This window comes from Mytilus galloprovincialis, chromosome 8, assembly GCF_965363235.1.
Source record: "Mytilus galloprovincialis chromosome 8, xbMytGall1.hap1.1, whole genome shotgun sequence".
Taxonomy (NCBI): domain Eukaryota; kingdom Metazoa; phylum Mollusca; class Bivalvia; order Mytilida; family Mytilidae; genus Mytilus; species Mytilus galloprovincialis.
Genome location: NC_134845.1, coordinates 74,026,555 through 74,053,671, shown reverse-complemented (window position 1 = coordinate 74,053,671; position 27,117 = coordinate 74,026,555). Strand labels below are relative to the sequence as shown.

General features: G+C 32.6%; 2 protein-coding genes and 1 long non-coding RNA gene across 3 annotated transcripts; 1 reads left to right on the top strand and 2 right to left on the bottom strand.

Annotated features, from left to right (window-relative positions):
• The first annotated feature begins 415 nt into the window (after positions 1 to 415).
• Positions 416 to 6,452, top strand: LOC143043510 (uncharacterized). Its single transcript, XR_012968432.1, has 3 exons — positions 416 to 568; positions 3,926 to 4,000; positions 6,355 to 6,452. It is a non-coding gene; the product is annotated as an uncharacterized LOC143043510 (long non-coding RNA).
• Positions 4,326 to 6,250, bottom strand: LOC143042926 (uncharacterized). Its single transcript, XM_076215433.1, has one exon. The coding sequence runs from the start codon at positions 6,248 to 6,250 to the stop codon at positions 5,300 to 5,302; it is 951 nt and encodes a 316-aa protein (XP_076071548.1). The 3' UTR covers positions 4,326 to 5,299.
• A 352-nt stretch (positions 6,453 to 6,804) lies between the features above and the next one.
• LOC143043773 (uncharacterized) lies at positions 6,805 to 8,923 on the bottom strand. Its single transcript, XM_076215951.1, has 2 exons — positions 8,530 to 8,923; positions 6,805 to 7,747 (listed from the first exon to the last, which is right to left on the bottom strand). Exons 1-2 carry the CDS (start codon positions 8,814 to 8,816, stop codon positions 6,805 to 6,807), a joined length of 1,230 nt encoding a protein of 409 aa, XP_076072066.1. The 5' UTR covers positions 8,817 to 8,923.
• Between the last annotated feature and the right edge of the window lie 18,194 nt (positions 8,924 to 27,117).

The following is a 27,117-nucleotide window of genomic DNA, read 5'->3' as shown; positions in this document are numbered from 1 at the left end:
TGAAGAAACTTTTCCCTAAGAACTAAATCCATATACATCTACCTGGTATATTTTTTTTTTATCAAAAACATGTCAAAGAATTTTGCAATATATATTCATGGACTTGTATATCTTTTTATATACATGTACTATTTAAAAAAAATGGACCCTCTATTAGAAAGATTGTTCCAAATATAATGAATTTTCCTGTTTTTAAGTTAAAAAATCTGGATCAAGTTATTCATTTTTTTTTAAATTTACAACAGTGGTCGCCTGTCTGAGACAGTCCCTCTATAAAGGGATATCCCTAATTTAGAGGGTTGCTCCTAACATCTTTCAGGATTTTTATTAAATTTTGGCAGGTCTAGACATTTTGCCACTAGCCCTATGCCAGAGACTAGTGATAATTGCTTTATTTTCCATTCATGCAGAAGATGCCAAACTAAATTGGGGGAGAGATGCTAAAAAAAAGCTCCATCTGCTGATTATAAGAGTACCGTAGAGATCTGTTGGTTGAATTGATTGACATGTAAAATAGAGAGACAAGAGGAATTTGTACAACAATGATGAGGCCATTGGAAAATTGAATGTAGGTTTATGTTTCACCAAAAACTAAAAACTTTTATAAATAGGTTGATAGGCATACATGTCTGTCTAACTACATGTAGGTTCATCTTACCTTGTATATCTATCATTTACAAGGGTGTGAATGGGGGTTTACAAAACGGGCACAATTTATTAGAAATAAAGAACAATGACCCCAATAATAAAGAATATTGAATAGAGAATAATGAGGTGCTTAAATTAAAAGAATATATATAGAGAGAATATTGGGCAAAAAGTATTAAAAAAAAGAAAAAAATCACCTTCATAAGATATTGTTTTAAAAAAATCTTCACTGTAGCCTGTGTTAATGTGCATACTTTATTTGCTTTGTATATTATTAAATATATATATAATAAATTTTAAAAAAAATTATTAATACAATGGACAACACTGAATGATAATTTTATTATTTTTAATGGAATTAGAATACTTAAAAAGCCTAAACAATTCTTGTTCACAACCAAATGCCCACATAGAGATCCTCATTCACAAGGTCATTGTTCAATTTATATAAATTTTGTTGTATTATTGAAGATTCTATGTCAATGGCGGATCTATGTACCCTTATTGGCCCAAGACCACAATTAATGACCCCGATTTCGTTGTTCACGAATATAGTTCCCTTATATAGTGTATTTTTTCTTATTTTTTTTTCTTTCCCTTTCTCATACATTTCTTAGCTTTTCTGGGGTGGAAATGAATGAAGAGAGCTGATGTTTTATTTTAACTGATTTTGATCAGGAAAGAGTGATTAGGCCAGGTGCAAAAAAGTAATATTTACACGTTTCGGAAAATCTCTTGACTTGCCTATAGGGGTATGGATGTGTATTGGCCAAATTTGAATGATTCTGAAAATTGCATATATTTTTGGACTTGTACTGTACATTACACACACAAAAAATTAGACAAAAAGAATAGGCAAAATTTTTTTAATGCGACAAAACGTTATAAAGAAATGATAGAGGAATTAATTGTGGTCTCGGGCCTATTATACATGTAGATCACTATGCAGTATGGGTTTGCTAATTGTTGAAGGCTCTTATGTGACCCAATAGTTTCTTTATATCTATGTCATTTGGTCCGGTGGATAATTGTTTCATTGAGCTCATGTTTTCTCTGCTTCTATGTACAAAAAATTGAGAATGGAAATGGTGAATATGACTATATGTCAAAGAGACAAAAACCCGACCAAAGAGCAGAAAATAGATGACAGCTACCAATGAGTCTCAACGTATGGAGAAAATCCTGCACCTGCAGGTTGTCCTCAGCTGGCCCCTAAATAAAATTGTGTACTAGTTCATTGAAAATGGAGGTCACACAAAATTCCAAATCATATAAATGAACTAAAATTCAAAAACATACAAGACTAACAAAGGCCATAGACTTGGGACAGGCATTAAAATGAGGCGGGGTTAAATATGTTTTGTGATATCTCAACTTTCCCTCTATATCTGTAGCCAATGAAAAACAAAGGAATACATAGTTCCCAGGTTAGGGGAGGGTTGGGATCACGCTAACATGTTTAACCCCGCCACCTTTTTTTTATGTATATGCCTGTCCCAAGTCAGGAGCCTGTAATTCAGTGGTTGTCGTTTGTTTAAGTGTTACATGTTTGTTTTTCGTTCATTTTTTTTAGATAAAAAAGGCCGTTCGTTTTAATTGAATTGTTTTACATTGTCTTATCGGGGCCTTTTATAGCTGACTATGCGGTATGAGCTTTGCTCATTGTTGAAGGCCGTACTGTGACCTACAGTTGTTAATGTCTGTGTCATTTTTGTCTCTTGTGGACAGTTGGCTCATTGGCAATCATACCACATCTTCTTTTTTATATAGCAATACACACAGTAAAATAAATGCAAACTTACTTACCATGCTTACTTGCAATATATATAATATACTTTCTTTATTTTATGCACTGATTTCTTACCATGCTTACTCTTAAAAAACAACTTGTGGTCTTGATAGCAACACTACCCAGGCATTTATTTAGGTATCACAAAAATATTAATCACATTCTGGTATAAAATGACAAAATCGGAACAATAAATGCACTTCCCTGAATTTGCAGTTGGTGTGAGACAAGACTCTGTGTTGAAGGCTGTTCATTGACCTATAATGGTTTACTTTTATAAATTGTTATTTGGATGGAGAGTTGTCTCATCAGCTCTCACACCACATCTTCCTATACATTGTAACTATGACAGTATACTGTTTTCAAATATTTATTTGGATTTTGGGTTCCATTTTAATTTGGTCCATATTGAGGACCAAAATTAAATTTAGATAAACTTACTTTGATTTCTTATTTAATTGAAATCTTGAGGTTATTTGATATTCTTAATCTATGTATTTTGGACCATAAACATGATAAATCAGGCTGTTATTTTTATCGTGTGAATTGTTTTACAATTGTGATTCCATTGACTGAGCTGTATGGGTTTAACTCATTGTTGAAGGCTGTATGGTTACCTGCAGTTGTTGATTCTGAGTCATTTGTCTTTTTGATGAATTGTTTCATTTGCTATCTTTGTACATCTTATATTTTTGCATTAAAGTCTAATTCCAAATTTTGGAGCTTCTTCATTAATACCACGTCACATGCCTGAAACCTATGCTGTCTCAATATTTAATCACAATCTAAATTCAGAGCTGTATCAAGCTTGAATATGGGGGTTGTATCAATCCGCCCCCTGTATTTTATTTGTCTTTCAATGTTGATGACAAATGTATCCATATTAAATGAAAATTATAAATAATGCACAGATCATAATTGAAGGAACAACATTTTTGTTGCTGTTCTTTATCTTAATTTCAAATTTTTCACCTTCCACATATTTATATGTTCTTATTCTATATACATGTTTCAATGGCTGTTTTTCAAAGCAGGTTTGATGAAATGATAATTGAGATGAAGTATTTTAACAACAATTATGATTTATATCTAAATATACGTGCATGATTATAATAACAGCAATTTATGATTCAAAAGTTAACCAACATAATAAAAATAACCATTAACATTCAATTTATTACTTTTCATATCATTAAATTTAAATATATCAATAATCTTAATAAGAAATAAATATCTTCAGCTGTAGTCAATTATGTACAACTAGTATAAATATATCACAGATATTTGACTTGTACTTCATGTTCATATCACAGATAGCAGTTATGTCGTTTATATCACAAATAGCAGTAGTAATCTTTCAATGCTTATATCACAGATATTTGAAGTATATATATATATATATACGTATCACAGATGGTGGAAATTTTTCACAGTTTATCAGGTGTTGATTAATTATATATTTTAATGATTTAATATTGATGTATGCAGGATGGGAAAGCAAATCACTCAAATTATTGTCCAGAAATTGTCATCAATGAATCAGTAACTGAAGATTAAACAAAGGTATGTTGAGAAAGTCCTCCAGAGCTGTAAAGAAACTGAGACGGTATCCATGTAAGCTGTTTCAGATCTGAAACTGCCATTAAAGCAGATACATGTACATGTACTTAAAAACAAATCGTGAGAAATATTTGGCATGAGTAGTGACCACATCTGTGTTATTGAAAATAATGTTCCACACCAAAAAGAATTGAATCTTAATTAAACTACCAGGAAGACACAAAACAATATTTTGGGTTAATAAATACTCCAGAAACTCAGCCAAATGCGACATAAAGAATATCCTCAAACCAAAAATATGATATCAGAAGAAGGAAATTGATATAAAATTAAAGATCCAAATTTTACATTTGATCTTTTTGCTTATCTTAGAATGAAATATGTATTTCATAATACCAGTCAGATGGGAATTATATTCATGTTAAAAAAATATATAATTTACTTATTTTTTGGAGGTAAAATTATTTCCGTTAATAGATAGTCAGATTATAATTTCATTTGTATAAAGATACAAGTCTTATTTTCTTTCCATAAATGTAATGCTTTATTTGCGTAAACTATCAACAGTGAAATAATCAAAAGCTGCTCATTTACAAGTCTCTAGGAGGCAGTTTTATAGGCCGTGCACAGCTATGCTATATATGTGTTAGTTTCTGAAATAATAGGTTGAACTGTCCTAAAAATATTGGCAATCGAAATAACAATTTTATGTTTTGAACACCCAAAACTTAGGATAAGGGTTTGTATTAAAAAATCTTTAGTATCAAAATTTTCAAAAGAATAAGTGAAGAAACTTAAAAATATTTAAATCTGACATATTACATCTTCAAGTAAATAAGCATAACTTGAATAGTATTGCCCCTTACATGCCTTACTGACTTTAAAATGTTTAATTGCTTATAAGATTAAAAATATTCTTTAATTAACTGACTTTAGGGTATGTACATGTAACTATGTTAATGGCATTAAAGAAAGACATCACTGTTCCATATCTTCAATTGGCGAAATCAGTGGTTCACTGAGGTTCCGGTGGTTAAGAATGGAAAAGCATCGAAGACAGACATTCCTCGCAAGAGCAGGTTTTGTGCAACACCTGTTGTGTACCCACTGATCACAAGTATCACACTGAAACCAGGATATATACTTGTCCTTTTGAATGGATTTGGGTGGTTCAGTGCTACCACAGGTATTGCACAAAATCTCATCAGCATCATTGATGGTATCAGGGACACTGTCATCAAAGTCAACGTCCTTTTCATTAGTCCCCTCCTCCTCCCCCTCAGAAAACATGTAAGGAATAGTCTATTGACTGTCATCACTGTCATCGTCTGTCATGTCAATCACCACTGGATTGACGTCTTCATCCCTGATACCATCAAGTTTCCTGAGCTTTTCCTCAAACTCCCTTACCACGCGAGTCTCAAATTTAGCCCAGCGCTCCGCATCGACATGGGACTTGGCCTCCAAAAAAAGCTGAGTAATACCTTTTTTATTGCAACTAGAATTATTTCTAGCTACATAGCCTTTTAAGTAAGACCAAACCAGTTCGATGGGATTGAGCTCACAATGATAAGGAGGTGTGCGTAAAATCTCATGGCCATTAGCTGATGCAAGGTCATCTATTATATACCTAGGTTGAGGCTTTTTTTGCTTCACCAAATCAAGCAGCTCGGTCTTTTTCATTTTCTTATCATACTGAACATTGCTCTTCTCCAGCCATGCCGAGATCTCTGACTTGTTGCTGTTCGTGTTTGGTACCTTTGAGTCAGGATCTAAGTGACTGTGATACGGAGCATTGTCCATTACAATTACAGACCGAGGAGGCAGTTTAGGGAGAAGTGTATCTCTGAACCACTCTGTAAAGTGCTCCTTATTCATCTCGTCATGATAATCAGAGCTGTTGGTTTTCGACTCAAATATAAGACCACATCCGGGGATTAGGCCTTGTTGAGAGGAGCCAACATCTAAGATTATCAATCTAGTACCCTTGCCAGAAGGTACTTTCCGATGGGTACCTTTACAGTGTGGCTCAAAGACAGACATGGACGTGCTGGGAACATCCAGCCAGTCACCCTTTACCACATGATTGGTGTTCAACCAAGTCTCATCCAGATATACAATATGACGCCCTTGCTGCCTAAACTTATGTATCTTACGAAGATATGTCATTCTCATGAGAACGATGTCCTCCCTCTCCGACACAAATCTTCTGCTTGTCGCATTCTTGTAGAACCTGAAAAAAAAATCATACATGTATATATTTGTATATGATGTATTTTAATAATCATGATAATAGATGATACGTTTGTTTGTATATTTTTTAATATTAGATAAGAATGTATTGTTTTTATTTTCAGGCTGTTAGCTATATATACATGTAGTGTCAATCATTAAGTTACTGCCTGCTAAGCAATACCTGGAGTATGTGTAAAGTTGAATCTAGATGACTCTGATGTATTCTGGTAGCTTGATGCATTAATAGCAGAAAAGAAATTCATTAGTCTTGTAAGTATGATTCGCAATGGGGAACTTAAATCTAAATCTTTAAACTTATATGCAACATTGTTAAGTTGAAATATTTTCAGATGTATTCTTTGTTTTCCTGGACCTCTATGAGTACAAGTAACATTTTTATTATATGCATTGAAATTAAAAATTATACATGTTAACCTGTCCCATGATTTTGACAAAAAAGATGAAATACCCAATATATATACACTTTCAGCATGTTTTATATCTGTTCCATTACAAATTATAAAAAAAAAATGAAAATAAAGGATATAGTTCAGAGTTTTGTATACATTTTGTTAAGTGGCTAGCTGTAGCACGTCATCACTGTCATCGTCTGTCATGTCAATCACCACTGGATTGACGTCTTCATCCCTGATACCATCAAGTTTCCTGAGCTTTTCCTCAAACTCCCTTACCACGCGAGTCTCAAATTTAGCCCAGCGCTCCGCATCGACATGGGACTTGGCCTCCAAAAAAAGCTGAGTAATACCTTTTTTATTGCAACTAGAATTATTTCTAGCTACATAGCCTTTTAAGTAAGACCAAACCAGTTCGATGGGATTGAGCTCACAATGATAAGGAGGTGTGCGTAAAATCTCATGGCCATTAGCTGATGCAAGGTCATCTATTATATACCTAGGTTGAGGCTTTTTTTGCTTCACCAAATCAAGCAGCTCGGTCTTTTTCATTTTCTTATCATACTGAACATTGCTCTTCTCCAGCCATGCCGAGATCTCTGACTTGTTGCTGTTCGTGTTTGGTACCTTTGAGTCAGGATCTAAGTGACTGTGATACGGAGCATTGTCCATTACAATTACAGACCGAGGAGGCAGTTTAGGGAGAAGTGTATCTCTGAACCACTCTGTAAAGTGCTCCTTATTCATCTCGTCATGATAATCAGAGCTGTTGGTTTTCGACTCAAATATAAGACCACATCCGGGGATTAGGCCTTGTTGAGAGGAGCCAACATCTAAGATTATCAATCTAGTACCCTTGCCAGAAGGTACTTTCCGATGGGTACCTTTACAGTGTGGCTCAAAGACAGACATGGACGTGCTGGGAACATCCAGCCAGTCACCCTTTACCACATGATTGGTGTTCAACCAAGTCTCATCCAGATATACAATATGACGCCCTTGCTGCCTAAACTTATGTATCTTACGAAGATATGTCATTCTCATGAGAACGATGTCCTCCCTCTCCGACACAAATCTTCTGCTTGTCGCATTCTTGTAGAACCTGAAAAAAAAATCATACATGTATATATTTGTATATGATGTATTTTAATAATCATGATAATAGATGATACGTTTGTTTGTATATTTTTTAATATTAGATAAGAATGTATTGTTTTTATTTTCAGGCTGTTAGCTATATATACATGTAGTGTCAATCATTAAGTTACTGCCTGCTAAGCAATACCTGGAGTATGTGTAAAGTTGAATCTAGATGACTCTGATGTATTCTGGTAGCTTGATGCATTAATAGCAGAAAAGAAATTCATTAGTCTTGTAAGTATGATTCGCAATGGGGAACTTAAATCTAAATCTTTAAACTTATATGCAACATTGTTAAGTTGAAATATTTTCAGATGTATTCTTTGTTTTCCTGGACCTCTATGAGTACAAGTAACATTTTTATTATATGCATTGAAATTAAAAATTATACATGTTAACCTGTCCCATGATTTTGACAAAAAAGATGAAATACCCAATATATATACACTTTCAGCATGTTTTATATCTGTTCCATTACAAATTATAAAAAAAAAAATGAAAATAAAGGATATAGTTCAGAGTTTTGTATACATTTTGTTAAGTGGCTAGCTGTAGCACGCCTCCGGGTGCAGGATTTCCTCACTGTATTGAAGATACATTGGTGGCTTTTGGCTGTTTTTTGCTCTTTGGTCGGGTTTTCTTTTTGACACATTCCCTATTTCATGTATTTACATTTTCACTTTAATGAAATTTTTGGCTTAGAGATTGGATGACCGGTAGGTCAAAATATTTTGAAATAATTACCGAAACCCCAGTAAATGCACTGTTCTCGACACTGTAGATATGGAAATGTCAATGTCTTTCTTTTTCAGAGCTTCCTGCAGCTTTGGCATGGTCACCGACTGGGATTTCTTGTGCAGATCATAGATGGTCCTCCTCACCACACCTTTGTCGAAATCATCCACCTTCTGAGTCTTGGTGACAGTTTTCTGGACATAATCCTTGTGAATTAACTTGACCACATCCTGCACAGGATCATTTCCATTGATGTACCCTCTCAGGGTGGACTGTTTAATGCCTGTAATTTTCATTTAGAATTATTTAAACAAATGTTTACCATTTTGTTTTTATCAATGCAATACATGCAATGTTATTATATATAATTATAAATCATGTTGAACAAAACATCAATATTGAAGACTTTCACCATATTTTTCATCACCTTTTGTTTTTGCTGAATTTTGATGGTAGAACATAAAAAAGTAATATCTTGTCTAGACTTAAGGCCAAAAAAATTTAATAGGTGTGTTTTGTATTACTTCTTTGAAAAGAAAAGGGTAAAGCATTTTTGCGCCTGTCCCAAGTCAGGAGCCTCTGGCCTTTGTTAGTCTTGTATTATTTAAATTTTAGTTTCTTGTGTACAATTTGGAAATTAGTATGGCGTTCATTATCACTGGACTAGTATATATTTGTTCAGGGGCCAGCTGAAGGACGCCTCCGGGTGCGGGAATTTCTCGATACATTGAAGACCTGTTGGTGACCCTCTGCTGTTGTTTTTTATTTGGTCGGGTTGTTGTCTCTTTGACACATTCCCCATTTCCATTCTCAATCTTTTTTTAATTAAGTATAGGGATTTATTTTTATTTTAACATTTTTTTAGATTGAGTCTTTGTTTCATTTTGACTTTAGCCGTGCTTATATGGTAATAGGAAACACATCTTTTTTTGTTTAGACTTAAGGAATGGATTTTTAGAAGGACTTTATTGTTAGAATTATACTTTATGTAATTAATACTGAAATCCTTCTATTTCTTCTTTTGAATGGAATAGAATACAAATGTATATGCTAGTATACACAATTTGATTTTTTTAATTGACATTGAAAATGTTCAAGTGTGCTAATGAAATGTCCAATTGTTTTTTTTTTTTTTCAAATCAAATAAAAAAATTGATTAATTTTACCTGTTGCTTTCACCAGTCTTCTCTTTGGATTTTGAAGCATCCATGGGCGCTTCATATCCTTTTCCATCAGAAAAAACTGGTACAGTTTTCTCAACAAGTCCTTTGTCTGAAAAGTACATAAAAAATTAGGAAAATTGTAATAATGTTCATAGAATGTTACACTTCAATTTTTTGATAAAACAAGTGTGGTAAATTTTATAATGTTTCAAGGAATGTTAAATTTTATTTTTTTTAATAAAACAAGTACTTGCCAAGCATGCCAAGTGAAAGTGATAGCTTTAACAATGATCAAGGGGACATAATCCAAACTCCAATTAGATTCAAATTTATGTGTGAATATAGAAAAATTTCATTGAGCATAAATATGGAATAAGATTGATACTAGTTAAATATATATAGTTTATATTGACGTTAAGAATAGTACATACTAAAAAGAAAAATTTTATTGAGCATAAATATGGAATAAGACTGATACTAGTTGAATATATATAGTTTATATTGACGTTATGAATAGTACATACTAAAAATTCAGGCATTTATTTATATCATAGATATCATGCTAGGGCTTAATTAATATATTGTTTGTTTCTCCAATCCCGACCCTCCAAAGCCAGGTGTGGGTCAGAAGGTAGGGAAATTTTATTTTTTCCAAAAAGCTTGAACAGCATTTGACGATCCTGCAAGCCTGAAAATCGGAAATGAATAAAATAATATTTGACTTAAATTTGACAATAAAATTTTAAGAGTAGCACTGTTTTTGCAGGGTCGGTCGGGATTGGGGAAACAAAAAATATTTTATTTTAGGCCCTATGTATTTAAATGGACTAGACATTTATCTGTTGTAAGACTAAAAGACTGTATTTTGAGGTTATCTCCTATATTATAGTTATATTTTTTTCCTTCTACTTATTTGTTATTATGTTAACAAGTGTGGCAATAATCAAAATGTGCATACTTTTTGTTCAAAATATGAAGATGTGCATTTAAATTGATAGTTAATTGTAAAATAAAAAATGTTCTAGAAACCAGTTAGATGGGGGTCTAAATTGAAATCAAAAGAATTTATAATTTTATTGCTTAAATGAAGTTTTAATTATGAACTTCTGAAATATATACCCTTAATAATAATTTAGGTCATTTGTTTTTTTTTTTTTTTTAATAACCATGAAGTTTTAGCATTTGATAATGTTATAGCTTTGCCTTTGTTAGCATTGTCTGCACCATAAAATTTAAAAATCAGGTTGGGATTGAATTTGAGGGTTATCGTCCTAACTTTTAAGGAATTGAAGGTCCCTAACAGCAAGGTTCTAGAACTGAACAGAAAGGTTGGGAGTGAATTTTTTTTTAGTCGAGGGGGGGGGGGGGGTGGGGAGATATGGTTTCTTTCCATTTATAACATTAATAAAGGGACCAGCAATAATATTTTTTATACTTTGTATAAATTGCTTATTTCTTGACCAATTTCAATGGGTTTTTATTCTTGATTTCTTAGAAATGCTGAATCTACCTGTGTATTATGTTTTTGGAATTTGGTCCACATTTAGGTAAAAAGGGTCCAAAATTAAACTTTGTTTGATTTCATCAAAAAATGAATTTATGAGGTTCTTTGATATGCCGAATCTAACCATGTATTTAGATTTTTAATTTTGGGTCCTGTTTTCAAATTGGTCTACATTAAGATCTAAAGGGTCCATAATTAAACTTATTTCGATTGTAACAAAAAAATAAATTTTTGGTGTTCATTGATATGCTGAATCAAACAAGATGGTCGCCATGGCTAAAAATAGAACATAGGGGTAAAATGTAGATTTTGTCTTATAACTCTGAAACCAAAGCATTTAGAGAAAATCTTACATAGGTGTTAAATTGTCTATTAGGTCAAGATCTATCTCCCCTGAAATTTTCAGACAAATCGGAAAACCCGTTGTTGGGTTGCTGCCCCCAAATAAGTAATTTAAAGGAAATTTTGCAGTTTTTGGTTATTATCTTGAATATTATTATATTGATAGAGATAAACTGTTAACAGCAATAATGTTCAGCAAAGTAAGATCTACAAATAAGTCAACATGACCAAAATTGTCAAGTGACCCATTAACGAGTTATTGCCCTTTATAATCAATTTTCTAAAATTTTTGTAAATTTTAAAAAAATCTTCTTCTCTGAAACTACTGGGCAAAATTAACCAAACTTGGCCACAATCATCATTGGGGTATCTTGTTTAAAAAGTGTGTGGCGTGACCCTGCCAACCAACCAAGATGACCGCCATGGCTAATTATAGATAGGGGTAAAATGTAGATTTTGACTTATAACTCGGAAATTATTATTATGAATATTATTATAGATAGTATAGAGATCAACTGTAAACAGCAATAATGTTCAGCAAAGTAAGATCTACAAATAAGTTTATGTTTTCCTGCTTTGTAATGGGTCTCATGTGTTAAGCAGTTTTCCACTTATATTTTATACTCTAGTTTGTTAATGTTATAATGATCAGCTGTTACACGACTGTCTTAGGTTTAATAAGCCACATTTTCTAAGTACCTGTCCCAGTTAGGAGCCTACACTTTTATATTTGTTTTTCATAAATTGTTATGCCCCACCTACGATAGTAGAGGGGCATTATGGTGGGGCATTATGTTTTCTGGTCTGTGGCTCCGTTCGTATGTCTGTCCGTTTGTCTGCGTCCGTTCAGGTTAAAGTTTTTGGTCAAGGTAGTTTTTGATGAAGCTAAAGTCAAATCAACTTGAAACGTAGTACACTTGTTGCTTATGATATCTTTCTAATTTTAAAGCCAAATTAGACTTTTGACCCCAATTTCACGGTTCACTAAACATAGAAAATGAAAGTGGGAGTTTCAGGTTTAATAAAGTTTTTGGTCAAGGTAGTTTTTGATGAAATTGAAGTTCAATCAACTTGAAACTTAGTACCTATGTTCCCTATAGTATAATATTTCTAATTTTAATGCGAAATTAGATTATTCGGCCACAATTAAAAAAAAAATGGTTTGCCCAAACCCTACCTAAAGGTTGAGATAGTGGGTAGGTAGGTAGGCATTTCCTTTTTTTTTCAAAAAGAGACATTGAAGTATCGGGTGTTTATTAGTCTTCACGCTATCTGATTGAAAAAAAACTTCCTCAAATCAGGACAATAAAAGAATTTGATTACAGATTAGGCAGCTTTTTTCTGGATAGGTAGCGTTAGGGCAAACATACCTATTCTTTTTTATGGCCCTACCCAATTTCACAGTCCATGGAACATGGAAAAGGATAGTGCGAGTGGGGCATCCGTGTACTTTGGACAATTTCTTGTTTTTACTTTTTATGTTGGGGTATTTTATAGCTAACTACAAATGAATACGGTATGAGTTTTTGTCTTGCTTGATGGAGTAAAAAAGCAAGACATAGGTATGCTGTTTCTGGCATCGACGTCCATGGTGTCAACAATGTATTACCGGTAGTTTGTGATTAGGTCTAGTTTATGGTGAACCACTAATGGTAAGTCAAAGATATTTGGTTTACATTTGTATGAGCATTGGCACATCTAATTATCGTGGAGATTATTTGACCATGTCCCCTCAGTTATGCTTTATTGACTTTGAAATTTTGGTTAGTTTACATGTAATAGTTTGTGTTTATGTCTGTTCAAAGGGAACTACTTATGATAAGGCAATGGTATTTTGTATACAGTTGTATTAGCATTGGCATGTCTCATTTCAATGGACTTAGTTTATCCATGTACTTTCAGGCGAGACGTATCTCTGTGATAACAGTTTATTGTATTGTTGAAGGCTGTAACGGTATGGTTACTTATACATTTGTAAATGCTTACATCCATTTCATTTGTTTAATGGATATTTATCTCATTCAGAAATCATACCACATCTCCTTATTTCTTAATAGGAAAAAAGTTATACATGTATTTAAAAGTTAAACAAAAGAACAGAGTTCCTATATCCCGTGTTGCACAGAGTTTATATTTCCAAGGAGAATAACTCCTTTAAAACACTTGTCTGAGATATTGCTGATATCAACCTATGATATTTTTGTAAGTTTCATAAAAATCTGGTAAGAATTGAATCAGAGAGAGCTAACAAAACCGGCCGACTGCTGGAAAACAAGGATAGACTGACAGAAGCTTTGTATTTCCATTCTCTAGGCAATGCATTATGTTGGGCCAGTGGGGTTAATTTCAAGTTATAGAGTAAGGCTAAAGTAGTCTTAACTTCTTAAGGTTGGTTGCAGCAAGTTAGTTTAGAAGCAGATTAAGGTGTGAAATATCCATGTATGGGTAACACATACACTTCTTATGTTGCCTTTCTTATCCCCCACCCACCCATCCATTTTACATATATATATTATGCTTCTGAATCTTTATTTATAAATGGGATTGATTGAGTTGAATAGAGTTTTGCCATTGTTTACTTATGCCTTGATAGTCCAGGTATTGTGAAAATAGTCATAATATATATGTGACACAATAACACTTTCCTTTCCAAATTCCAGTTGGCAGTTCATTTGTTTTTGTCATTTTCATAATTATTGTGCTTCTTTTGTTGTTTTTTTTTTTGCCAATTTTGGTTCATCAGTTATATACCTGATTGGTTTTTACCAAATTCTTTAACTTTGGTGGCATATTTCTGGTTTTGTATATTCTTAATTAACAATAAAACAACAAAGTTAAAAATTGTACTGTCTGTATTATTATCGTCTGCAATTATAGATTACTTTGGGTCTTACCTTGCAATTGTAGAAAAAATCCGAGATGTCCGAAATTTATGTAAATTTTCTGAACTTGAACTCCACGGAAACACTTCCGGTAAAAACAATGGCTGATTCCACCATTCAAAATCGTCTATGAAAATGTGAAGGTCAGGATTATGACAGTGCGATCACTTAAAAGGTAGGTCAGTAGTGGTTTTTCTAAATGCGATTTTTGAATGGAATGTAAAAAACTATATCTCGAGTAAACGCGATTGATAGTTTAGATTATATTTACCGATAACCGCTACGAATTTCAGCTGACGGCGACCATACAGATTTTTTCCTCTCATATTTGTCCCTGTACGCTGCACTATGGACATCCCATAGTGCAGGTTCTGCTTCGCATAATTCTATAAGAAGGACATTTTTTCCCAAATCATCTTCATTTTCTTCTCTTGCGTCTGTATCAGCCATCATTAAAGTTCGTGAAGAGTTCAAAAAGGTCGAAAATGTTGTGTCAGATGTATACAAGATCATCATATATATATATGATAGTTAAAAGAGGATTTGTGAAGAAAAGAACAGATATTTATCAAATAATTATCAAACATGCTGAAAAATTCAAACGTTAAACAATAGTGTTGAACAAAAGTATGTTTAACTTATAAAAAGGGGGGGGGGTCGAATTTCCATGATGTAGGCAAATGTTTTCAAAATTTATATTTTCTTTGAGTATTTTTTCTTTTGTGTGTTGCTTTTATAGTATCAGAATTGCAGAAAATCGTACAGATTTGTCGTTTTTCCGTTCACACGATGCGATTTTGAACCGATTTGTCGGATGAAAATAGGGAACCAACCGATTTGGAAACGACTTTGTGATTAACAAAACGACATCCGATTTTAGTGTTTACACGGTGCGATTTTTGATGAAACGACATCACAGGTAAAAAGTCGGATGGAAATCGGATGGAAAATCGTACCGTGTAAACGCAGCTTTACTAAATTAAACGATACTTACCTTGGTTAAAGTTTATTTTGAAGCTGAAATATTCTAGGCGAATTACCACTAGCGAACGTTTGTCATACACTTATCCAGGAATTACCCTTAGCTCGGAAATTTACCTTTATCCAATTACCCTTAACCAGGGAAGAAACGTATTCTGTGATATTTTTTCAACAAAGCAAAATTTGTTAAGTATTTCTTTTTAATTAGATTTACAGTTAATTAATAAGTATTTACTGGTATAGAGTATTTCGATTATTTTGAATAATGCACTAATATTTAAGTAATTCTTCTTTGCAAAGGGAGAATATATTAAAAATTTAATTTCATGGAATGGGAGACAACTGCAACTTATTACTCTTAAACGGAAACGCGTTTACTCTTATCTAGAAAATGTAATGTTATATTAGTGACTTATTGTTAACACAGGAGGGCATTTCCAATATTTAATCAACTAAAAATAAATAGATATAAATGAACAGTCAAATCAAAAGTAATTTTATTTTCTCAATAGACTTGTAGCTTAAAAGTCGAAGGTAATTATTTTTGTCATTTTCATGATAATGAGACAATCATTTGATTTCTTTTTTTTTTTGGGGGGGGGGGGGGGGGGGGGGGTGCAAAAAGATTTAGAAAAATATACCCTTGCCTGACCTAAACAAACATAGTGCAGGAACCAGTTGTGGTCAAAAGTGGAAATAATTTTTTCGGCCAACAAATGTAAGCGTGCATAACTTTATGATAGATTACAATGTATAGCCAATCTGCAAATACGACCACTTAATTTGAACTTTACAAGATGGCTGTCTCAATTGGCATTCATACCCATGCTCAGAATAACAATTTCTACTTATTTACCAATTACACCTAATAATTAGATGGTTCTTTGAATGACTCCTTTCAAGATTGTCCCCCTAAAATGATGATTTTTGACTTGTTCGCGAAGTGTGCCTTTTATGTAGAAAATTATGATCGGTTGGAACTATAAACAATCAACAATAAATCAAGGCTAATATAAAATATTGAATCTGAATCTATAAATAAAACAAAATAAAATCTGTTAACACTCCTCACAAATTATTTTACGTATTCAACTCACAATTATATGGAAAATATACAATCTGTTGATCCTATAAGCTCCGTTTAAAAATACGTTCGAAATAGGAAACAATTTGATGCATATATACATTTATAAGACTACCTTATTAATATTCAGAATATACTTTCAATTGAATTAGTCTGGCTTAAGTGTACAATTTTTTTTTTATTATTGAATGTTAGTTCTCTTAGCCCGTCAACTTTTTTTTTTAAAGAAAAGTACATGTATGATTAAGTAAAAGTTGATAATTTCTTTGCTGCTGTTGTTTTTCTCTCCTTTCTTTTTGAATGAATCAAAGTCCCTGGTATACTTATGAAACTGCTAGCATCTTATAAATAAAGTAAATGCGTCTTGAACTGCACATTAACACTGCTAATTGGTTTTTTTTACTTATCAGTCTGAAAAATCATATTTCGTTACTCTTATCCCGGAATATGTTATGAATGGAGAACTTGTGATGCAGCGACAAGCGTGTTGTAACTGCGATGACGTTGCGCACGATATTGGTGTCACTTTGGAAATATGGGTTAGAAGGTGGGTTATTCAAATTCAAGCTCTTATCCTATACAATAAATATCCATGTTATGCATATCATTCGAAAGGAGATAAACCACAGAAATCAATAACATAGATGATTTGTGCTTTGTCTATTTTTTAATGAAAAACTTTGCTCATTTCGATGCCTATAACGTCATTTTAAGGGTGTCCCGCTGTTACAATTTTGTTTTATGTGAGTCTTTAAAATCCCAGTGCGGATTCATTAGTAAGTAGAATGGTTAAAATTTTGCAATTGTTTTGTATACATTTAACTTAAAATGAAGTAACAGACGTTTTTAACTTTAAGAGAAGGAAGATCGTCAAAAGAGTTTAAATAAAAAAGAGAAAAAATGTCCCAATTAGCTGCTCAACCCGTAATTTTTTTTCTGTCTTCACTTTCATAAGATATAACGGACGAAAATGGATTTTAATAATATCAGAAAAATTATACATGTCCCAAAGAAGCTATCTGAAGTCATCATTAAGTAACTGCGGTCTTTTTTTAAAAACATCTTAATTTTTCCCGTGTCCAATAAAATGTCCCGATGGACAAAATAACACAAAGAATAATTCAGAGGCTTTTTATCAAACAAAATTCTACTATATCTCAATTTTTTAACACCTGTTAACTGATATGAATGGAAAATACATTTAATTTCCTTTAAAATGATATGATATGTACTTTTGTTTGAGTTACAGTTAGAAAATCCGAAACGATCTAAGATGTCCAATGAAATGTCCCCGTAACCGTAATTTGACGTTCGCGTTATAATAACGTTAAACTGTATACGAATTTTCTTGCATATTTGGCATAACATAATTTCATGTTATGGTCTGATCTATATAAAATATTAATAAAGTTCTCCTTTAATATGCATTAAAATACAGATCTGCATTAATTCATGCATATAAGATGTCGAAATATTTAACTCGGATATTTCATAAAGACAAGGCCCCGGAGGAATAAGAAAGAGATAACTTACTAATAACCACACTCCCACTTTATAAAAGCAAGATACATTGAAAAAGAAAATGCGATCAAAAGTGAGATATTCTTAGTTATCCTCCTAAGCCAGATAGTATCTGTAATTCCTAGCGTTGCTATTAAAAGATTCGAAGCTATACACATGAATGAAAATTCTCACAAAAAATTTATGAGAAAAAGTACACCTTAGTCGTGAACATTTCAGTAAAACGTGCAATCATTTTTTTTGTCGCATCGACTCATTTAACAAAACGTTTTATCAGAGAAATACTTGTATGTCATAAACATTTCAGTATAGCTAACGATGATTTTTTAACTTCTGTGAGTAGAACAATTCCTAGTCATCTACCTAGCAATATGTGTTTGAAAAATAAGGTTATTACATTTAGAAGTAGTGTGGCAGAATAAAGATTATTTTCTCGAATCTCCAACAGAATTGCCTGGTACATGAGCATGTGATGAAACTAGTATATTGAAATTGAAACTTTTCTTTTACCATAACTTGAGAAAGAACGAAAAGGAGAGAGTGAGAGAGTAGTTGTCCGACATATATGATGGTTGGCACACAAACATGTAGCAGCTAGCTCCAAGGTATTAATTTACACACTCCCAACTCATTCTAGAAAAAAAATTAACCAATCAATGCGGTGTAAAGTATATCTTTTTTTCATCTTCGCAGAACGCCACAAAGCATAGCTTGAATTTTAATTTTTACATCGCGATGACCGTGAGGGCATTCCGATGTATTGTTGCCATAGAGATTTTACTTTCGTTTTGACTGGTAACCGATCGTATGAATACGCGAATATCATCGAATGCAAAATAACATTTCTTATCGCTTGTTATAAATTCACTTCTTCAATGAATACTCATAAGAACAGAAATTTATAATACGAAAATATTATGTCGTTACAAATATTTATATGCATTAAAAATGCACACGTACAGAAAAATTGTGTTAACGCATGCGGAAGAATATCACAAGAAAGTTTTTTTTTTGGAAAATATGAATGTCTACTCAAATCCAATCTATTGGAAAAATCGAATTGTTATAGAAGAGTGTCCACCATGCACTTGTACTACATTTTTATTAGAATCGTAGAATAGAATGATATAAAATTGGATGAAAATTATACATACATGTAACTGCTATATACAATTATTAATATAATATATAACAACAAACCAGAGTATACGTATTTGTATCACCACAATATAATAGATATTAAAGCAGTGAAATTGAATTCCTTGTCATTTATTCATCATCCACGCACGAACTTGTCTCAGAAAAAATATATCTCTGTACATAAACCTTAGTTTTCCGGTATAGATATGCGATTTTTTTTTCGGAGACAAGTGCTTGTGACCATCCACAAAAACTTGCGGTCATCCGAGGTTCAGTACTTCAGTACTTTGATTATACTTTTAAAACAATGTAAAAACGAAACCAAAAATATTGAAACCGAAAACATAAAAATAATCAGATGAATGTCAAAGAAGATTTGGTGTAAACCGATACTCAGTTATATGTTGAAAATGGAAGCGCGGAACCAAAAATATTGTATAGTATAAAAAATGCATGAAATGCATTCCTGACGGTCCATAGTTGTTCGCTTGAGAAACACTAAACTATGTAAACATGCACATATATCAGTTACTTAAAAAAATCACATCTAGTAAAAAAAAAGTTGTATTATTCAAAATCGGATTTCGACCTGCTGGTTATCTGTGATGTAGGTATTGGTCTGTGTAAAAGTTTTCCATACTTTGCCAAATTCTATAATTTCAAATATTTAAAAAAAAAAAAGTCTTGATTGCCGACCCTTTTTTGAAGCTTGAGTTTATGAAAAAATATCAGATGAAAGGGTAGCTTGCAAAATATGTTTCCGAAAGCAAAAACAAAACAATACAGAATCACGGTTCTCATTTTCACAATAAAGTAAAAGATGCGGCCGTATAAGACCAATTAATAATTTCTATATGCAAACAACAATGAGCAAAACCCTTACCTTATAGTCAGCTATGAAAAGCCCCGAAATGACAAATGTAAAACAATTCAAACGAGAAAACTAACGGCCTGATTTATGTGCAAAATGTGTAAATTCCTACATAACATGAATTTTCTTAATTATTTACCTGGTAAAACAATCCTGATTTAAAAAAACATAATCAATGAAAACGTTTTCTTTTTAAAAAAAAATAATTTAGACCCTGACCAACTTTAAATTATTGAAAGTTGGCAACGGCAGCATAAGAGCACGTATTTCTTTTTCGATGCACATTTTATAAAGTTTTTTGTTAGAGATTTTTTAAATAATGATATAGTTAACATTTTCCATGAAATCGGGATTGATGTAAAGATTGTGGACTTACTTATACGTTAAAATAAATAATATGAATTATAATGTAATTATAAGTCACTGTTTAAGAAAAATTAAATAAAACCAAATTCTTGGACTTTTATATTAATGTTAGTATACAGTATAATAATCCCAGGATTAAAGTGTTGATGAAATAAGATTATAAAAAGAAAAATAGCTTGCGATATATATACTACCTACATCTTTCACATAATCAAAGACAAATCAAGAAGCATTTGAATGTTAATTGAGGGAGCGAAATTACCAAATTGCAACAAACATATATAAACGTGTAATTCGGGAATAGAGACAAACAAGAAACGAAATATTTAAAATTTCACTAGCAAAGATAGGAGACGTCTTCTGGCAGAGAGAGCATTGCTTAATTTTAAGAAATAGAAGAAACTGATTGTTGAAGGCCTATAATTGTTAATTTCTTTGTCATTTTGATCTCTTGTGGAGAGTTGTCTCATTGGCAATCATACCACATCTTCTTTTTATATATTTAAATCATTTTACAAGACATCAAATTGTCATTTTGTGCTATTGTTGCAGACAATTCTTCGCAAAAGTTAATAATTGTTCATGTACATCTAAAATTTTGTTTTAATTCAATGGAATTTTGCATTTGCACCGGCTTTAAAAAATAAAACCATATAAAGAAGCAACTTCGAACATCTCTTTACTTTAAGCGGCATTTTCACATGAGTAGAATATAAGGTCAATGTTTGAAACTTTCCGTGGAACAACGTCAAAATCGTCGTTTTATTAGAAACGTCGTGTAACGGTGAGTGGCACCAATACCGTGCGTAACGTCGATGCTTTCGGATGTCATCACATCTCTTCAAAATAACATGCTTGTATGTATGTATATATTCATATAGTTGTACTTTAATAGATATTTATCTGAAAACTTTCGATTACAATTTCATTTAATATGTCGGTACCCTTATTCCGGAAATATGTAAAAAGATAAAATATGCATATGCCTCTTTTTTTTTTTTTTTAGTATTTTGCTCTGTGTTCAAGGCCTCACTGTGACTTTGAGATGATGCAAACTAAAATCTTACTCCTTTGCATTTTTGTTTTGGCTTTGCACATGCTTTTTTGTGTCTTTGAAAGATATCCCACATCCTATACTTTCTATCAGGGTAGTATCTCCGATGTCTAAGTTGTTTTCTAATAATCATATTCTATTCCAGGTGCCCACATCATACATTTTTGAATATTTGTACGTTCTAAACGGACATTCGAGCAAACATAATATATTATCATTTACCTCAAACTGTGTTTGCAATACACAATTAAACGAAATAGCGAATAAACAGTGCTATTCTTTTTTTAATTTCACTATTTTCCATATCAGTCTCAAAAATTAAGTCTGTAATTTTATATCATATGTTGGTACTCTTATCCCGAAAATATGAACATGAAGGGAAAATATGAAATGCAGGGAAAAGTGGCTAGTAACAGCAATGCTTTAATGTTATTGTAACGTGTTTCCGGGATAAGAGTACCGACATAAAATATAAAATTACGGGCGTAATTTCGCGAACAGTATAATTTCAATATAAAAATCATTTCACTTTCAAGTCATATTCATAAAGCGACGATGTGTATACTTATATCTAAATAAAAATCATATAATTTTATATTTTTTTCAAAAGATTATATTTATATAGAAATGCAAATATTTTACATTATGTGTCGATACCCTTATCCCGGAAACATGTTTAAAAGATAAAATATGTATTAATATGCTGCTATTTTATTTTTTTATTATGCCAGTCCAAATTCAAAACCATTCCTTCCAGTCGACATGCCATGCATAAGCCTACTCTATATTGTTTGTAGTTTCTCTCCTGAATATTTATAATAGATTGCAATTGGAATTCGGTGTGAGTCAATGCTCCGTGTTGAAGGCCGAACTTTTACCTATAATTGTTCACTTTAAATACAATTGCGACTTGGATGGCAATTTGTCTCATTCGCGCTTCGTGCCACATCTTCTTTTTTTTTTGTTATTTAAGCAAACAACAACCAATTGGTCATCGAATTTGAATTATTACTTCTTTATCCCGTGTATTTCATACAAAATGATCAAACCAAAAAATTACCCCACTTGTATCATTGAATAAATATATTTCATAATCATGGATTCAGTTAAAAAAGCTATATACAAAATTTAGAAATCGAAGCTTCGAAACCTCTTCAATTATATTTTTTTCAATGATCAAACTGCATCCAAACCAAACAATGTCTGAAACAATCTCTTTAATACAAGTATACCTTGTTTCATGTTATTGCTGTTGTACGAATTAAGATGAAACAATATGAATGTTTAGATAAAATTGTAACAACCTATCATGACATGCTAAAATCTAATAACCTACAAAAACGTACATATTTATTATTATAAAAGATATTTGTTCAATACAATGCAACTCAAAATAACAAAGATAGGAAACTATAACACTGTTTGTTTGTATTTGTAATATCAAGACGCCGACGAAGCTAAGATTATTGTAAATATTGCGTTACATTAGGTAGAAAATATCTATTTTACATCTCCAAATTACCCCTATTTTACTTCGTTTATTGATAAAAATCTATTCCTCTGGTTCATCTGAATTGTAGTCTTCTTCTTGTTCAGGATTTCTTATCCTAAGTAGATATTGAACAAGATCATAATTACTGTCATCATTCAAAGTTATTATGCAATTGCTATAGATATTAGACATACATGTGTGATTGAACAACGAAGCCCATCGACGAACATCATTGGTGAGGTATACAACATAAAGTCCACTGAAGATTAATGCCATATATGACCGAAAGTCGTCATATAAATCCATGAACGGGTGGTTAACTAGTATGAATTCTCCGTCAATCTCATGTTTAAATGGTAAAACAAATCCATGTAATTTTAAAAAGTGATAAAACACCATTGACCGTTCATCTTTTGATAGTAGAATTCCTTTGCCGAATGATTGATCTTCAAACTCAAGTAGCTTATGCTGGAGCCACTTGTTAATCAGTTCGAAGTTTTGGTCATTTGACAAAAGAATATCATTTTCGTGAAGCGTATCTGTTGAATCATTTGGTCCTTTATGTGGCTTACCAATGCTTATTTAGTTGTCATCATCGGGGTCCAAGTTGTCTTCTAGCATACTGTCAAGGGTAGTATTTGAGTCCAGATCAACATCAAACTTGTCATGGTCTTTATTGCAGTCGTTTTGCTTGTCATCATCGGGGTCCAAGTTGTCTTCTAGCATACTGTCAAGGGTAGTATTTGAGTCCAGATCAACATCAAACTTGTCATGGTCTTTATTGCAGTCGTTTTGCTTAATATCTTCAGAAGAATCGAGTAAACATTGATTTTCAATGTGAATTGTTCCACAACGATGGCATAATATTTCATTTGTGTTATTAAAGGAATTACACGTATTACAATCAAGGGTTCCGCATACTTTGCATAAAATATTATGGTCTGTGCAATTATCGTGTTCGCCAATGGATTGTGCCTGATCGGGTATCAAACTTAAATAATGAAATTCAGCTATATGTCCTAAGTATAAAGTCTGCTCCAGTGCAACATCTCGTGGTATTATTCTTATTGGTTGAGAGTTTGGTAAACTTGATAATATTAGAATTGGAATCCGGAACAGACATGCGGCAGCAACAAGCACGGTATTATCACCCCATTCTCCATCCCGTTCCATTCTTTCCAAATAACCATTCAAGTCTACATCGACCGTAAAATCACGAAAATCAACAGTTCCATCAGAAAAATCAAGGACAGGGTTATTACGTAAAAAGTCAACTATCATATGACGTAATCTTGTGTACGAAATTTGGACATCTACTCGTGAAAGTTGCAAGTACAGCGCATGAAACATACAGTTACCATCTGATGGTATATCTCTGTCGACATGTAGATCTTCTTTCGCTGCATTTTGTTGAAGTCAAATCATTTTATCATGCATGGCTTTTTTGTATGATGTTGACATTACTCTGCTTTCGGTAATTATATCATTTAGTTCCTGAAGGATATTAAGAACTCGTTGATTTCGCCCTGCAAGTTTATGTTCTTTCTTTTTTTGTTTTCTTTTGCTTTCCGTTGTTTTTCTCTTTCTTTACTTGCTATTTTGGATGTTATCATATCTACCTTAAACCAATCTCTGGAAGTTGTTTTTTCCTGCGTTGTATACTTAACTTTGTACTTATGTAGATCTTTATTTGTCGCAATTACAATTCCTTCTAATACCCTTGGCGCTGCGATTGATGAGCCTCCTCTATACACTCTTTTGTCTTTGCCTATAAATTTTACGTATACTTCATCGCCTATATTATATTCGAATGGTGGATATTTTGCCAAACCATTTTTCTGCATATTTGCGCTAGCTTTTTTCGAAATATTAAATGCCTGACTTCTAACTTTTTCAATGTGCCTCATTCTTTCTGCACAGTCTTCACTCGGTATAAATGTCATATTCGACTCCTCGTTTGCAAATTCAATTGTTATGTCTTCTAAATTTGTATTTGTGAAATTACATTTTTGTGTTACAGAATTTGGTTTGATTCCCAATAAACATTCATAAGGAGATATTCCCAAAGACGAGTGAACCGCATTATTGTAAATACTTTGTAAACTAGGAAGATTCGTCACCCAATCGCAAATGCCTCCGAATTTTGAATTAATTAGATCAAAACGAATTTTGTCTTTCCAGGTCCCATGAGATCTTTCTATTTTCCCCTGGCTCTGCGGATGGTAACTTGAACAATATATCAATTTAATGTTCATATATTTACAGAGGCGTGTAACAACACCTTTGAACTCTGAACCTTGGTCACTCTGTAATATTTTAGGATTTCCAAATTCCGAGTATATCTCCCGTAGCTTAGCAGCGACTTTTTCCGAGCTCTTATCAGATAATGGTCGCAACCACACAAATCTCGTGAACACATCCATTGTTGACAGAATATATTTATACGAAACATCGTCTTTCTCCACTATGAGCTTACGCATGTCCACAAGGTCAACTTGGTGTCTTTCCATTGGTTTTTTTTTTTTGCATCAACAGGTATAAGTAGTGCTTTATTTGAAAATAATGGTCGTTTTTGTCTCTGCATAATGTTATTAGATATGTATCTCTGAATCATAGGCTCCCCAATTCCAAAGTAATGTTCTTTAATTTGATGGTACAGTTTTCTTGCCCCGTCCGCTTTGCTTAAAGCATAAAACTTTTCTATACATTTTTCCAATTCCTCCCACGGAAGAACAATTTTCCCATCAATAGTAATCCTGTTCATTTGTTTACCTAAATACGGATCAATTATCGATTGCGTTCCAAAGTTGAAATGACTTATCTTTTTATATAGTCTTTTTTCCAGACTATTCCTTTCTTTCACTGGAATAACTCTCTCCTTGACAACAGATTCATCAAAACTCGATAGTTGGAACAACTTAACTTAGGAGTCCTTCTTCTCTGTCCCTGAAAATAAAGAATTATGATTTCACTGTTGAGTAATAATCTTTAATTTTAAGGAAAATGAGGACAAAGCAAACTTTTAATAAAGGTAGCAACAGATATGCCGACGGTAATGACATCCAAACGATAACGTAATTTTCAGGGGATCTATAAACGCTTCTGTTTCATTTGTTAATTTTTATATGTTATTTTAGAATGCGTTCAGAAAAAAAAAGAGGTTTCACTAAAACTCTAATACTTAAAAGGAAACCACTCTTAGTATGTCAATTAAGTATGTTCGGACAAATACGAATAGTCAAATGCGTTTTGTTAAACATACACTTTTTCTCTTTTTTGGTATTTCGGAAAAAGTTGTGTGTGCTGTATTTAGACCCCGCTACCTAAATATTTGTTTTGCTTGCATACGTTGTTTTTATCAAACGCAATCAAAATTTTTATTTTATTTGACCGTTGTTTTTAATTCACATTTTTGCACCTCATGTTTGCGGAGTACCATCTTTTCCGCAGGTTAATTGTTTTCTGTTTGGTAATACAGTAATAATAAGATCCATTTTGTTACACCTTTTTTGTGATTCGGGGTTTTTTTTTTTTGCAATCCCCAATGGCAGTCAGTGCTGTTTTAGAACAACCGTTGTTCAACCTGCTAGTCAAATTCGTTTTGTTAAAATATATAATATTTTTTGATCTTTTGGATAATGTTTGTGCTGTATTTAGAACACTCTACTAAGAAATTTGTTTTGCATGCACACGTATAAAGATTGGGGTTTTTATCAAACGCAATTATAGGTATGAACGTTGTTTTCAATTTAGACTGCTTTATATCGTTTATATTCCGACCGACAGTAAGACGCTTATCAAAGTTGTGCGTCCGTTTGGCTGTGTGGGATGTACAAGTTTGCAGTCACGTCCGGTCAGAATGGGGACGTTATATTCAATGTCAAGTGTAAAGAGAGTGCCACGCTCAAAGTCTCTTTGCACGTTAAGGACAAATGCAACAACTCGTTGAGGATTCCGAAGGTGGCATGTTGTAAGGCAAAATGTCTGTGCCTATCCAATATACCTCCATTTTTTAGTGGCAGTCCAAATTTCCATGTCCATCATCCCGGGTGTTTTTTTTTCCCAAGTTCTACCTACTGCATTTGTTATTAACTTGTTCTCGTCCTGAACACGCATGAAATATTTGCCACTGGACGTTATTTACTAAAGTACTGTGTTACGACGCTAGATAAAAAAAAACTGACGAGGAAAGGTAAC